General features: G+C 35.6%; 1 protein-coding gene across 2 annotated transcripts; it reads right to left on the bottom strand.

Annotated features, from left to right (window-relative positions):
- Positions 1 to 3,896: 3,896 nt before the first annotated feature.
- htra3b (HtrA serine peptidase 3b) lies at positions 3,897 to 16,214 on the bottom strand. 2 transcript variants are annotated; one of them, XM_051900976.1, is made up of 9 exons: positions 15,485 to 16,214; positions 11,237 to 11,336; positions 8,647 to 8,869; positions 8,347 to 8,541; positions 7,627 to 7,659; positions 7,168 to 7,282; positions 7,024 to 7,081; positions 6,811 to 6,906; positions 3,897 to 4,924 (listed from the first exon to the last, which is right to left on the bottom strand). In XM_051900976.1, exons 1-9 carry the CDS (start codon positions 15,897 to 15,899, stop codon positions 4,756 to 4,758), a joined length of 1,404 nt encoding a protein of 467 aa, XP_051756936.1. In that variant the 5' UTR covers positions 15,900 to 16,214; the 3' UTR covers positions 3,897 to 4,755. The 2 variants fall into 2 exon arrangements, with proteins under 2 accessions (XP_051756936.1, XP_051756937.1); XM_051900977.1 differs by lacking the exons at positions 11,237 to 11,336; positions 15,485 to 16,214 and adding an exon at positions 9,145 to 9,408.
- Between the last annotated feature and the right edge of the window lie 148 nt (positions 16,215 to 16,362).

The following is a 16,362-nucleotide window of genomic DNA, read 5'->3' as shown; positions in this document are numbered from 1 at the left end:
TTCCGCTGGAAAAATTGTCCCTGACCGTGAACAGCAACAGAAGTTACATTATTACGCCATCAAATGGAGGCAAAGTGTGTCTGTCAGTAGCGAAGACTTTTACATTGAAAAGACTGAATTGTTGTGAACACGGAACAAGACGCAACTGACAAATGCTTTGACTAGCGCTGTCAATCACGGGAAAACCCCTTAACTGTTAAAAGGACAAGATAATACATCAGACATTTAAACAGATTTTTTATTATGAACATAGGACTGACCTGAAGGAAAATGCTAAATCTAAATGCAGGTAATAAACTCGCTCACTCAATCTCTTTCACGCAGTACTCTTCTACATAATACAGTAAGCTTCAATGAACAATATCAATTGAGAACAAACAGTTTACGTTGCTAAGAGTGGTTGCTAAGGGTGTTGTGTAGTGATACAGAGAACCATTGGGTGAAGCGGTCATAGCCGTGTTTTATCGTGAATAAAACACAGCTACTGACCAATCAGAATCAAGGACAGGAACTAACCGTTTTATAATATCATATATTATCCTATGTTGAAGCAAAGGACAGACAAATAACACTGTAATTAGACATCTTGAATGCCTGATTCAAAGTTTTCCCCATTTACTGTGCAGTGCATTAGCACACTTAACACAGGTGTTATTGTCATCTCATGGTTTTGGGTAAAGATGGGCCATTGTTGTGTGCAAGTGCAGGTGAGAATGTTTAAAAAACTGTCTATACTGTATGCATGCAACTAGAGAGAGCTCATTATAATGAAGCGGTCTACTTTACAAATGAGTGACACTGGGTTACACTCTTACAAATAAAGGTTCTAAAAGTGAGTTTTCACAGCAATGACATAGAAGAACCATTTTGGTTTCTCCTAATACCCTTGCAGTGAACAGATCTAAAAAGAACCTTTTTTTCTTAGTGTAAAAATACTGTAATCATCTGAAGAATGTTTTTCTACTGTTTTTCTTGCTGCTTTATAGCTAAATCGAAGCTGTTTCATAATTCACAATTTTTGCAGCATTGACACTGAACTGGATTGAATCAGCATTGTCTTGAGCCAAATAATAAAATTTTTGTCTTTTGACGCTTAGCTGATTTGAACTAGTTTCATGCAATTAGTGAAATTTACACATTTATTGAACTGAACTGAACTGACATGAGCTGAATAATGACACTATTGTCTTCTATAGAGATTCTGTAGAGTTTTCATCACTGGTTCTGTTATTTTCCTATTTTTTACTGTGAAGTTACTTTGAAAGAATTTGTATTGTATAAAGTGCTATATAAATAACGGTGCTTTGATTTGAGGGTTTTCATGGATTTGTGGATTTGTCCTATTTTTCACCTTATTCTCAGAACTTGTTGCTATCTTCCTTTGTGTACTCTTTATGTCCCTATCTACACTATATGTGTGACTGAGAGAATGTTTCTGCATTCCACACATTAACATCTGGCGATGGCCCTGGACAACAGTGTGCACTTCAGTGTCAAATCTGTGTTTGTGTTTCTGCAAGAGCGTGTCTCATTGAATTAACATTCACACACACACACACACACACACACACACACACACACACACACGCACAAATCTAGTACTCAACCCTCCACTAGTTTGTTTTTATTGATGGGGTCGAGTTTAAAGACCAAACAGTGCAGGGCATTGTGACATATGTACAAATTCACAGATGAACTTAAATGAAACCATATGAAATGTGTAGCCCATCAATGAGTTTATTTGTTTTATATTCTATAATCAGCTGTTTTCACTTACTATGGTTTTTCCATGTATACTATGGTAATACCATGCTGTTCTTTGAAGCTATGGATATGATAATTCAGTACTATGGTATATAGGCTTATACATGTACCATTTCTGTACCATGGCACCACAGCACTTTTAGTAGTCCTAATGGCTGAAAGGCAGTCTCCCTTATAAATAGAAATACTGAAAAATGTAACTAGTTTTGGTCTCAGACCAACATTTAGAAGTGATTTTTGTGCGGAAACCACTGGCTGGCATACACTTTAGGAACTATAATTAGCAATTAGCTGCATAGCTTATTATTATTATAGGACACACACCCTGTTTAACACATCTTTGTTTAATTTATTTTTGTGTGCCATGTCTTTATTTACCCAGCTTGTAGACAGCCAGATCCGTTCTGAGTTGAACCACTTGGGTGTGTTGGCATAGCACTTCAGCCACAACAGCATGCTAATATGCTACATCCAGAGCTGGTCATCTGTCAACCCAATGTCAGGTTTCTATTTATCCTAACTCTTGAAAGACTCAATTCTGATTTCCTCCATGATTACAGTACATGTGGTTTGGCCTAAAGGCTGTTCTTTAGCACAGTATGACTTCAGCGCAAATGACATATATTACTTAATATATTATATACTGTATAGGTGTGTGTTTCTTTGTGGTTTTTAGTCAGATTTAAGGGCAAAAATTAAATCAGCATGTTTGACAGCTGCACGAAGAGAAATCTGAAAAGATATTTCTTAAGAAAAGAATGTTAAAGGGGTCATGACATGTATTTTTTAAATTATTTTAAAATGTTCTTTGAGATAAACTTTTTGCTGTCATTTTTTTTGCAAAAATTATTTTCAACATTCATTCTGGCCCTCTATCTGAAATGATCAGTTTTAAGGGGCGGCTTGTCAGTAAATGACCACTGTCACGATTGGCTAACGTCACTGCATATGAAGTCTACACTATTGCATGTGAGTAAGTGTTTTGAAATTATTATCCAAATAAAACCCTCATTTACAAAGCATTATGAAATTGTTTACTTGCGCTTTGCAATGTAGCTAATGTCAGATCCAATACAGTTGGTTGCTTCATCTTTCAACAAAAGTGTCTTTGCAAACTCTCCATTACACTGTGCCTCTTTTACAAAACAATCCGCAGTCAAATGCTCTGAACAAACATATAATCCTCTTAACCAATCCGAAACACCATTAAAATAAACCAACCACTTGTCTCTGACACTGGGGTCCTTCTGAAGGCTGTACAGAGGTGCAAACTCCATTTGTCCTGTTGTCGGGAGTAGCTCAAGCATGTTATTCTTGAAAAATTACAGCAGACAGGGGTGGCAGCCATTTTGCATCTTAGCTAAGTCAATTTTTTTTTTTTTTTTTTTCAAAATACATGTTTAATGCAAATGTGCTTTTGGGTTTCTATACAACCATGAATTACTGTACAGTAATTACTGTCTTGAAAATCTCTTTAGTATAGTCAATAGATAAAGAGTCAACAATCATATTCAGCTCACAAGTCTTTAGTTGTGTTCCAAATGACGTTCACTATGTATGCACTCTACTGACTAGTGTATGAATTTTAGTTTATTTTGTTATCCAACATTATAGCCCGATAGCCCACCGCTACTTAAGGAAAGCTGCGACTGTTGATTGCATGAAGTGTCCAACATTCAACACTTAGTTTTTTCTGTTAAATAAGTGCATCGTCCGGGTATTTGATAATTTAATAATGCATAAGTACACAAATTGGGATGCACCTTATATCTGAATGGTTAAATGCACAGATCTTAATGGTGTTCTTCAAAAAGATAGGCCTACTTTAATGAATGGTAAAGCTGTAAAATCATCATACACAGCTTGAAATATGCAGCCGTGTGTCATGTCTGGATTTTGTGATCCACAGGTCCTGTCCTGACTGTGAGAACTGGCGAAAAAGCTGGAAAGTTCTGATATTCTGGATCCATGAATTTCCAACCCAAACATTATGAATCAGTAGACCTGAGAGACTTCGGCTCTTTTATATTATGCATCTCAAATAATATGATTTAGGCTCTTCTGTACATTAGTTTCAACTGACTGCTCTTTCAAATTTCAGCACATAGCCTACTTTATCATCCACCAAGTGATTATTTTCTGAGAAAGTTTTATTTCATAGGTCCAACGTTCATAGATCCAGCTGAAGAGAACCAAAAATTAGAGCATATTTGAAAGCATATTAATCAAGTCATATGACATGCTATAGACATTTTAGACAAACAGGAACATGAATAGAGCATATACAGACTGATAAACATATTACATGAACAGAAGACGTCTCACTGATCTTTGCGTATAAAAAGCACACATTTCATTGGACAAGATGACCATATAAAAGTGTCATTCTTCATGACAGTCATTCTACAGAAATTATATAAAATTTATTTTTAAAAAACCCTTGCACAGCAATTGATTTTTGCGACTGGTGCTACAATGAAGTTTCAGCAATGAATGACATTTTAAGTATCAATAAGATAATCCACAAACTAATCTATTTTATATATATATATATATTCATTATTATTAATTATGTATTTATTATTATGCATGATGTGGTTATTTATGTAAATTTATATTGTTTATTAAATATTATATTTTAATTTTTGGCTTTTGGCTATTTCTGGTACAAAACTTCAAAAATATCACCAGCTTTGTCTTCTTATACAAAATACAGTACTGCAAGTTTTCATATTTGCCATGAACTAAATCATTCTCCACTTCAAACCTGCTTCAAAGAGAGTGTGCTGTTATGAAATGCTTTTCATATAAAATCTCTTGACAGCCTTGAAATGACTGAGATTGCGAAAGCTCAAGGTTAGATTCCTCTCAGCTTGTAAAAGAGGTCCTTGGTGTTTCGTTAGAAGGATGGTTAGACATTCCTCTGGCCATGATAGCGCATGACTGACATGATGAAAGTTTGATGGCTCACATTCTGAGTAAATGATAACATCACTGCATGATGACGTCAGGCTCAATGTTGAAGAGCAGGTCATCGTTGCCTCTGCGCACCTCCAGCAGTAGAGTCGTGTCTTGGTTGAGCGCTTCCTTCAGGTCGCTGGTGCTCATCAGTGGCTCTCCATTTAACTTAACGATGATGTCACCATCTCTGATGCCTCCTCTGAAACACATTTGAAAAAATTATACAATTGTCAGTTGTATCCTTAAATTTGTAAAGTGATATCGTACAGCCAGTCGGTCATTATCGTAAAATAAATGCCAGTAGATGTGATCATGACAATATGAAAAAGTACATAAATATGAAATACTGATTTTAGTTGAAATTATTTAATATTTTGACCTGTATTTTTAAAAAGTCCATTACAATATAGAAAACAACTGGCCAAAGTTTCCTCTATCAAGCGGCATAAGACCTTTAGACCTCTAGGCCCATGTGTTGAACATGCCCGCCTTCGTTAACCTTGTCTAATAGGTGCTCAAACTTCATTGGCCAATGGTGGCCATGTTTTTCCAGATATGCCAATGTCCTTATAGACACTCATGGCTCCTTGGACCAAGACACTGCATGCCAATTTTCAAGTCAATCGGACTAACGGTTGCTTAGCTATAGCTGTTTTCACCTTTTTTTCAAGTTATAGCACCACCAAGTGTCCAATCGCCGCATTTTTTTTTTTTTACTGTGACCACAGATTGAGCCCATACACATGTATAACAAGTTTGGTGAAAATATCTCATTCCGTTCAAGAGTTATAGCCATTTTAGTAAAAGTGACCCCGCCCATTTCTAACGTTTTGGCACCCCTTAGCGACGAGAATCAAACTTTCAACTTTTTTGATAATCTGATATTCAGAGTCCAGAGAACATTTCTGCACTGGTTTGGTTCCGATCAGGCCAAAAACTTAGGACTAGTTTTAAAAAATTGATTTTGGACCAAATTCAAAATGGCAGAAAATTTTTCATGACTGAAATGAAATCAGAGATTAACGTTTTGTTCATATTGAGCCATGAAATCCAATGATATAAGACACTTGAGACACTTTCAGTGACACTTTTTTTCACAGGGGTCAAATTTTATATAAGGTATCTTTAACTACTTTGCATTTACGTAAAAAAAAAATCGGATCCGATCTTTCTTGTGTTCGAAGATCCGATTAATCGATTAATGCGATTAATCGCATCTAACATAAAAGTTTGTTCACATAATATATGTGTGTGTGTGTGTGTGTGTGTGTATATATATATATATATATATACACACACACACACACACACATATATATTATGTAAACACAAATTTTCATGTTAGATGCGACTAATTGACTAATATACGTTTTGTTGATCTTGAGCCAAGGATTCCAATGGTATAAGACACTTGAGACATTTTTTTCACTTTATTTTACAAAAACAGGGGTCAAATTTTATATAAGGTATCTTTAACTACTATGCATTTACGTCAAAAAAGAGAGAACTTCTTGTATTCAAAGATGCAATTAATCGATTAATCGTATCTAACATAAAAGTTTGTTTACATAATATTTGTGTGTGTGTGTATATATATATATATATAGACACACACACACACAAACAAACACAAAAATATATATTATGTAAACACAAACTTCATGTTAGATGCGATTAATCGATTTCACATTTGACAGCCCTAGCAGATTGATATGAAAAAAATTAAAGTAGCACCAGATGAGGGGTCTGAAATGGATGACGCCAGATATCTCAGAAATATCTCAGAGGATCGTGTAATAGATTGAATAACAGTGTCATGTTTGCAGGAATTAATTCAGCATTCTTATGTCTTCGTCCAAGCTCATCCTAATTTCAGAATATGTATAAGAAATGGTAATGATAATCACTTCTTATTGATTTATTACATAAAACTGTATTATACAATTCCGACATTTCTTTTCGATTGTAGTATTCAAAATGCTGTCATCCACAGAGCACAGACATAGATCAAACTTCTTGGCAGGGAGTTCTGAAGCACAGCCACAACTGACAGACCACAGATCATCTGGTTTAGCTAATGCTTACTTCTGAGCAGGGGAGTGAGGAACCACTTCATGGACGTAGATCCCACTGCTGACATCAGGGAAATCTGGATTCTGCTGCCTCAGCTCTTCCACGAGACTAGAGGAGACAGACAGAATGTATCACATACACACATGCACAATGACTAAACAGCAAAGCGGTGTTCATTTACATGCGTTGTGTGTTAGTGTCCACTCTGTAGTGAAGGACACTCACGCTTCTGTGATGGTGAGCATTCGGATTCCAATGAAACGCTTCTTCACTGATCTTGTCTCTGAAACAATATGTAAGTTTTAACACATTTAATCCAGCAAGAATGGCTAAAACTGCATTCCCTTGAACAAAAGCTGCCCCATGTACCTTTGTTTTGCTTTCCCAATGAATCATTTAAGAATCGAGTGATCCTGTCTGAAGGAATGGCAAATGAGATTCCTGCAGCTACCTTCAGTGTGTTGATTCCTATCACCTCTCCATCCTTATAGAAGATAAATTAAGAAGAAAAATGAAATACAATATCAGTATGTTTGTTAAAGGGAGACCTAAAAATGAAAATGCTGTCACAATTTCCTCAAACTCATGTTGTACCAAACCAATACAGTATATATTTGCTTCTGTGGAACACAAAAGGTGAATTATTGAGGTACAGACTGAAATATTCAAATTATATTGAAAAGAGTGGATACTCTTCAAACAATTCATCTTTTGTGCACCATAAGATAAGAGAAGAACATAAGGGAGAGTAAACATTGACAGAATTTTTATTTTTGGGTAAGCTATTCCTATAAGTCTACTGTCAGAAGAAACAGAAGAAATAATTACCAAATTAACGAGTGGTCCACCTGAGTTCCCATACTGAGAACAAAAAAGAAATTATGTTAATTATTGGTGTTCAAACAATTTTACACATACCTGATCTATATGGGATAAGATTTGTGCCAAAATTACTGAACATAAATGTTCAATTATTGAACATAAATATAAAGCAAAACATAAAATAAAGTAAAAATCTGAGACTTCCTCTCTAAAAACACTCCAAAACTCAATAAGAATCTACTGACAGTTCAAATAAAATAATAATTAAAGTTAAATGTTAAAAGTTAAAGTTAAATTAAATCTGAGACTTCATATAAATAGTTTCCACTCCAAAACTCAACGAGAACAAACCATCAGAACTGCAAGTAAAAACTAAAGAAGAATAAAATAGGCTATAATTATGAAAACTCTAGTAATGCAATCATAAATCCTGATAATCAAAAAGGAAGCAACGTTAACAGAAGATAACTGACTTTAATAGATAAAGACTTTGACTTTGAGTTTTTTTTTTCTCACAATTTCTATTTTTGTTCAATACTTAAGTTATGTTCAATACATTTAACATAGCTCTGATCATAATTTCCATAATATGTACAAATTACTAATAAGCATTGCCTCTTGCATGCGACGTGATTTCAGAAATGAATTTCAGAAGTTGTCTAGACTTCTTACACAACACCCAGTAAGACTCTTAACATGCATTATTCTGGTTATTCTGTGTCTTACGTTGATGATGGCGTCAGTCTGGATGTAGTCCATGTCTGAGTCACGGAGACCCAGTTCTTTTCCATCTCTCTGTGCGGTGCTGACAATTCCTGTCGTCACTGTGTTCTGCAGGGCAAACGGGCTGCCGATAGCAACCACAAACTCACCCGGGCGCAGGTCTGCAGAGTGACCCAGCAATAAAACAGGCAACTTTTTCTGCCAAAAGGGTTGTAGGAAGTAGTTGATTAAACACACTTTGTCTTGTGTATTATAAAAATTGATCTTTGAGTGCTATATAAACATTTTGCAGTTTTATCTTACCTGTGGGTTGATTTTGATAGTGGCAATGTCAGACTTCTTGTCGATGTCTTTGATAGTGGCCTCATGCACATCCCCGTCACGCATCTGTACTTTGAGTCGCTGATGACCCGAAACAGGAGTGGTGCTGGACACCACATGGGCATTAGTCACGATCAGCCCAGTCTCTGACATTACAAAACCAGAACCACTGGATAGCGGAACCGTCCGACCAAAGAGGGGGTGGCTATGGGGGAAAAAGTGAACATATAAGGCATCTGACAAAATTCACACTATTTAGTTTCATACGCTTGCTTCAGAGTAATTCAAAAATGTATTTAAAGTTTTTTTTTTTTACATTCACCTTTGATCTTAAATTTGGTTTTGTTCTGTTCCTTTGTGAAAAAGAATTACACTTTAGCATACTTTTAGGAAGAGTACAACTTATGATGGAAATAATTTAAGAATATACTTAAAGGATTAGTCCACTTTCAAATAAAAATTTCCTGATAATTTACTCACCCCCATGTCATCCAAGATGTCCATGTCCTTCTTTCTTCGGTCGAAAAGAAATTAAGGTTTTTGATAAAACATTCCAGGATTATTCTCCTTATAGTGGACTTCAATTGGCCCCAAACGGTTGAAGGTCAAAATTACAGTTTCAGTGCAGCTTCAAAGGGCTTTAAACGATACCAGACGAGGAATAAGGGTCTTATCTAGCGAAACGATCAGTCTTTTTCTAAATAAAATAAAAAATTATATACGTTTTAACCATAGACGTTCGTTTTGAACTAGCTCTCTTCTTCTTCTTCTTCTTCTCTATTAGAATTCCGGCAGTGTAGATGCTGCTAAGTGTATTACTGCCCTCCACAGGTCAAAGTTTGAACTAAATTGTCATATACAATATGCTAGTGCAAGACGAGCGTCTATGGTTAAAACGTATATAATTTTAAATTTTTTTTAGAAAATGACCGATCGTTTTGCTAGAAAAGACCCTTATTCCTCGTCTGGTATTGTTTAAAGCCCTTTGAAGCTGCACTGAAACTGTAATTTTGACCTTCAACCGTTTGTGGCCAATTGAAGTCCACTATAATCCTGGAATGTTTTCATTAAAAACCTTAATTTCTTTTCGACTGAAGAAAGAAGGACATGGACATCTTGGAGGACATGGGGGTGAGTAAATTATCAGGAAATTTTTATTTGAAAGTGGACTAATCCTTTAAGTGCAAACTGAATACAGTGTTTTCAGACACTTAACTGCATGTTAATTGCAATTAAATGAAACTGTATTATAAATTCAATTTATATTAAATGAAGTTAGCTGAACTATATACTACTTTTTTACCCAATTGAGTAGGACTTAATAACATCTTTATATTTAATTTCATAATTACTTTGAAATATGATTAAAGTGTACTGCCAAATGTACTGTACTGACAAGCACACTGAACTAAACTATACTTTAATGTCATTATTGTAGCTTGTGTCATGTACTTACATATATTTGTAATAATTACACATTTGTAATTTTGAAAACTTTAAATGTAATATTGAAACACACTACATCATGTACATGTGTAATCTTTATAACATATTTTACTTTACATGTGCTTTATGTTGAAATGAGTAATTCTTTAAAACATGACAAAATGCACTTTAAAGTAAAACTTTTAATTTTAAATTGTTAAAAAGTGCACTTTTTAAAATGGTTAAGAAACATAGTCATGGAGGTGAAGTATACTTAAGTGGCCTTTTATTTCATTAACTCTTTCCCCACCATACATTTTTTTTTAAGTTGCCAGCCACTGCCAGCATTTATTTATTTATTTATTTATTTAGTTAGTTTTTGATCATTTTCACAAAACTTTCATGAACCTCAGAATATTTTGTTGTATGAATAGCTGAACACGGAATAGGCTATATCAAAAGAAAGACCAGAGTCTCTGCTTAATCTGCTTAAATAATAATAATGATTTGTTTAATGTTTGGCAACCGCGTTATTTTACATGTGCATAAGCAATGCTTTTATCACATGTTTCTGCTTCTTTTTTCCTGTGTTTTGATCCAGGCAGAGATTCTGTACTCTTTCAGAAGATGCGTAATAGCACCCCCCCAACAGCGAAAATATGGATTGCCGGAAATTTCAGTCAATGGCGGGGAAGCGTTGTCATAAATGACAGAAAATTCTGTCAATGGGCAGGGAAAGAGTTAATATTATATTATCCACAAGTACAGTTTTAAAAAGTATGTGTTTAATATTTGAAGTACACTTCAAGTGCACAATCAAACACACTTCTTTTTCACAAGGGTTTAATGTATTTCAAAACATTAATCACCACAAAATTTATCTTTCAATAAATTACTAAGTAAGATAATAAAAAAATATGGGCCTATATAAAATATTTGTTTACCCAATTTCTCCAGGCCACACTTTCTGACATTCACAAATGAATAGCCTTGGCAAGCAGTAAAGCATATGTTGAGCTTAACTACAGACAGCAGTGACCCTCACACAGCTGTGTTTGCCAAACACCTTCCTCACTTCCCCACAGTTTTAAAGCACTGCACAGACGGCTACCACACCATGAAAGTGTTTGCAAGTGTTTGGGCTTACTTTAGGAACAGCTCAATGTGCACCACAGCAGGGGCGATCTTCTCCACCACGTCAGCAATGAAGTTGAATTTGTACCTCGGGCTGTTGGGGTGTGTGGGACCTATACTAGCAGAAAGAATTGCTCATGTTAATAATCCCACTATGATGTGAGCAAAACCAGCCCTAAAAGACAGCTACTGTCTTTTTATAGTCTCAAATAGCCTTTCTGGCTAAAGAGGGCATAGCAGGCATGCAGTGTTTAAATCTTTCCTGCAGATTCAGATGGCATGCAGTGATGATAGCTGGAGAAAGTCTTTTCAAACAGGAAATGTTCCTCTATAACTGGGTCTATAATCACTAGGTGGTTTTTATCCTTGTGCATGCTTGAGTTGTGTTGGGTGTGCAGTATGTGTATGAAAGAGTTTGGAGAGAGAAAGAAGAAAGTGTGTATAAAGTTATAGTAATTAGGGCATGTTATTTTCTGCAAATATCAGGGTGGTTTTTCTCTTGACTGCTGTTTCCTCTTGGCCTTGTTGGCACAGCCATCATGTGTGCACACCCTTATTGTCCAACTAACCTAAAATTTGAAGTCATTAATGAATCAAGACTGTTTAAAACCTTTAGTACTTTAGTACTTTAAATACACCTAATGGCTATTACTTACATTGTACTTAGCTTTGATCACTGCCTCTATTAATTAATAATTGTTTTGTTAATTAAAGTTTTGACTAGGCTGTAATTAAGAGTTGTTGCAAGCCCCAGAAATGTGTTAAAATACATAAATAATAATAGAAAATTACTCAAAATGCACCAAGGCTGCATTTATTTGATCAAAAATACAGTGAAAACAGTAATAACAGCTTTTTTACTTTAATATTTTTTACTGTTTTATTATTTTAAAATATAATTAATTCCTGTGATAGCAAAGCTGTATTTTCATCAGCCATTACTCCAGTCTTTAGTGTCACATGATCCTTCAGAAATCATTTTAATATGCTGATTTGGTGCTCAAGAAACATTTCTTAATATTATCAGTGTTGAAAACTATGAAAGCTTGTTTCCGCCACTGAATAAAAAAGGTAATTGCGACTTTTTATCTCACAAGTTTGACTTTTTTTTTCTCACAATTGATTGTTTACATCTCACAGTTCTGAGAGAAAAAGTCAGAACTGCAGGTGTCAGAATTGCGAGTTTATATTGCAATTCTGACTTTATTTCTCAGAATTTTGACTTTATATCTCACAGTTCTGACTATAATTTGCGAAGTCAGTCTTTTTTCCTCAAAATTGGACTTTATAACTCGCAATTGCATGTTTATATCTCGCAATTCTGAGAAAAAAAGTCAGAATTGTGAGATACAAACTTGCAATTGTGAGCAAAAAGTCAGAATTGCAACAAAGAAGTCAGAATTGTTATAAACTCGCAATTGAGAATTATAAAGTCAGAATTGCATGATAAAGTCGCAATTCTGAAAAATAAAGTCAGAATTGCAAGATATAAACTCATAATTCTCCTCACAATTCTGACTTTTCCCTCACAATTATGACTTTTTTCTCAGAATTGTGAGATATAAACTTGCAATTGTGAGTTATAAAGTCCAATTCTGAAGTAAAAAGTCACAATTTTCTTTTTTATTCCATGGCGGAAACAAGTTTCCATAGTAAACTGTTGTGCCACTTAATATTTAATTATTTTGTAAAATTGTAAATCACTTGTTTGATCAGTTTAATACATCTTACTGACCCCCAAACCTTTGAATGGTAGTGTGTAAATATCTAAAGCTATTTTGTCCAAATAATATCAATATACAGTATATATTTTAAAGCTTTATTCTTGGCTTTCTGGATAAAAGTATTTAAGATTTATAATTTTATGAGCTGTGAGAAACTAAAAGAAGCATGCAATAAAATACCACTCAACAGCTAATCATTAATCAAATGCAACACCCCATATAAAAGCACATTCCTGTATGGCTGCATCACGGAGCCGTGACCTCTAAGATTTCAGGAGGACTGCCAAGTAAGTCAGCTTCCACTGGCAATGTGTGCAAATTCATTTAGACAATTACATATAATATTGAAAAACGCCACTCAACCCAAAGTCAGCCAGGCATAAACCAAAGATGAATGTCTCAATAGTTTCCTCATTCATTTTTTCCAGTCTGAAATGGTGAAGAGACGAGACATCAGAAGAGCAGCTGATCACACAATGTGGTGGAAAGCTGCTGGGCAGCATCTGTTTCTAAGGCACTGGGTTACTTAATACAATGATTGCAAGGGTTAGTGTTTTATTTTGAGGTTTTAGACTTAGTAGCCTAAATTGTATAGAATGATAGACTATAATTTATGTGACTTTTAATGCTGTAATGATTTGCTGCTCTCCAAATAGGCATTTCTGCGGATTCTTTTGCTTAATGTTTTGCTGCTTGCCTCACTACCGGATAATTCACCAAATATATACACTATAGTGGCCAGTGGCATTGCAGTAACTAATGGGTGTATGATTGCTACCAGCTTGACTCCTATAAACCTGGTTTTGCTGAATTATTGTTGTGTTTGTGGAGTTAACTGACCTAAAAAGCTAACCAGGTCATCTGATACACATAATTTCTCCCCATTAGTAGCCCTTTAATTCAGTTCTAGACTGATAATGTGTCTCCAGAGATGTGGTACCATTTCCAATAGGTAGCTCCTCCCTCTTCCTGTCACAATAGAGATAATGTTTTACTGCTGATCTGGAAGCAGTTTTATATTTCCTTTTAATGATAAAGGAAAGGGTGTTGGTATTGAGGTCCAAAATCAGAGCAAAGGGGCAACCTTTTCTGAGAAGTGCAGAGGAAATCATGCCTAGTCTACAGAGCACAAAACTATTTCCGAATTTGCAGCTGCCATTTGCACGTCAAGTTTGAGGTCACGGTCCCATTGTTCAAAATACCCATGATGGCTCATCTGATTATCAGTGAAGTTATGATATGTGATGGTCGCACTCAATGGAGCATCTTCTGAATGCAGGAACTATACTCGTTAAACACAGTGGACTCAATCATGGTGTTACTACAGGAGATATTGGCTGCACTTCTGTGAAGTCTTTAAAATGTGTGTGTTAAGCAAATTTCCCCCCAGAATTCCCCCCTATATTGGAATGGAACAAAAACTGAAAGGAATCGATTGGAATAATGAAACTATTGAACTAAATTAAGCCTAACAATGACATTATTGTCTTCTGTAGAAATGCTTTATAGCTGAATTGAATTTGTTTCATAATTGATGAACTCTGTAACATTGACACTGTTATTGAACTGAACTGTATCAACATTGAACTAAATTGAGCTGACAGCTATTGTCTTCTGTAGAACTGCTTGCAGCTAAAATTAATAAATAAAGTTTCTTTATAATTAATGAATCTTGCAACATTAATAGTAGAATATCACACGGCTGGAAAACACTCTCGACCAATCAGATTAGAGAACCAGAACCAACTGTTGTATAAACTCTGTTATTTTCTTGTTTATTTTCGCGAAGCTACTTTGAAACAATCTGTATTGTATAATGTGCTATATAAAGAAATGACTTGATGTAAACCTCCGTACATATTAATATATATATATATATATATATATATATATATATATATAAACATACTAAACTATGTTTTTTTGAAACTCAAAAAAAAAAAAAAAAAAAAATTCTGTGATGGGTTGGTTTAGGGGTAGGGTTAGTGTAAGGTGATATACAGTTTGTACAGTACAAAAACCATTGGTGTTTATGTGTGTGTGTGTGTGTGTGTGTGTGTGTGTGTGTGTGTGTTTTAGTGTTTTACAACAATACCGTTATTACAAATACTGTACCACTACCACAACCATTAAATGAACAAATAAATAAATAAATAAGTAAACTCTAAAAAATGCTGGGTTGTTTCAACCCAAATTTGGGTCATATATGGACAAACCCAAACGTTGGGTTAGAAATTCAATTTAAAAATTTAACCCAATGGCTGGGTTTGTCCATATTTGACCCAATTTTGGATTAAAAAAAAACCTAGCATTTTTTAGAGTGAAAAAATAGGCCTGTATTAATTTATTATTAATGGAGTTTTTGTGGAGACTGTAGTTAAATCCCTTTTAATCACTACATTTCCAGCATAAATAAAGGCATATTTTGAAATATGTTAAATATATAAAATTATGTGTAAATAGGCATAAATACATATTCTGATATTATGTTAAATATAATGCCTTCCTCTTCCTCTTGCTATACACAAATGACTTACCTTGATTGCTTTCACAGGGTCCTTTGTGCGCGTTGGTGACCGCGGGCAGACCCTGCTGCAGCGCTTTCCTGCTCACGGCCTTCAGCTGGCAGATGTTACCGTACGTGTTCCCGTCACTGCCACACACTTTACTACTGTACCTACACTGACACACCCCTTTGGACAGTCTCTTTCCAGACGGGTGCTTGCACTCCAGACCATCCCCGCAGGGCAGATCGTCCTTGCGGCCGCACGGCTCGCCCTCTCCCTGCGCGCACACCAGACAGCAGTTACAGCGGTCCGGCACATACCCGCTCGGACAGCTCGGGCTCGGACACTTACTCACATCACAGCGCTCCGGACACTTCAGTTTAGTATCCGCGACAGCATTTTTGATGTAAAGAAAAACTACCGTAACAAACAGAATGACCTGCATTTTGGGGGGTTTAAATGAAGACGAATTAATTCTCAGACAGCCCTCTGGAGATCACCATTACGCATCAGATTTCCACTTCAAAAGCGAGTTTCAGATGAGATGTGTGCGCTCCTGTAGGCTCAGTTAAAAGACCAGTTGTGATGTGGTTGTCCCAGAAAGAGGAATTTTTCTTATCCAATCTGATCTCTTGGTGCGCGCAAATGCCGTTGATTTCACGTGCAACTGATTAAAACCGTGTGTGTGAAGCCTCTCGATGTATGTGCTTCTGCATCTGCTGACCATCTCAACATCCTCGACTGAACTGAAGTCTGCTTTTCTCTTCTCTCTAGAGGAGGCGGGGATTTCGTTTACCCCAAATCGCTAAGTGTTCACAAGTGATGGGAAGTCCGACTCTTTTCCGCGAATCGGTTCTTTCAAACATTTCGTTTCAGAGAACCAATTCATCTATTATTTTACGTCGTTG

This window comes from Ctenopharyngodon idella, chromosome 7 (genome assembly GCF_019924925.1).
Source record: "Ctenopharyngodon idella isolate HZGC_01 chromosome 7, HZGC01, whole genome shotgun sequence".
NCBI lineage: Eukaryota > Metazoa > Chordata > Actinopteri > Cypriniformes > Xenocyprididae > Ctenopharyngodon > Ctenopharyngodon idella.
The sequence above is the reverse complement of the archived record's forward strand: the minus strand, read 5'-3'. Positions and strand labels throughout refer to the sequence as shown.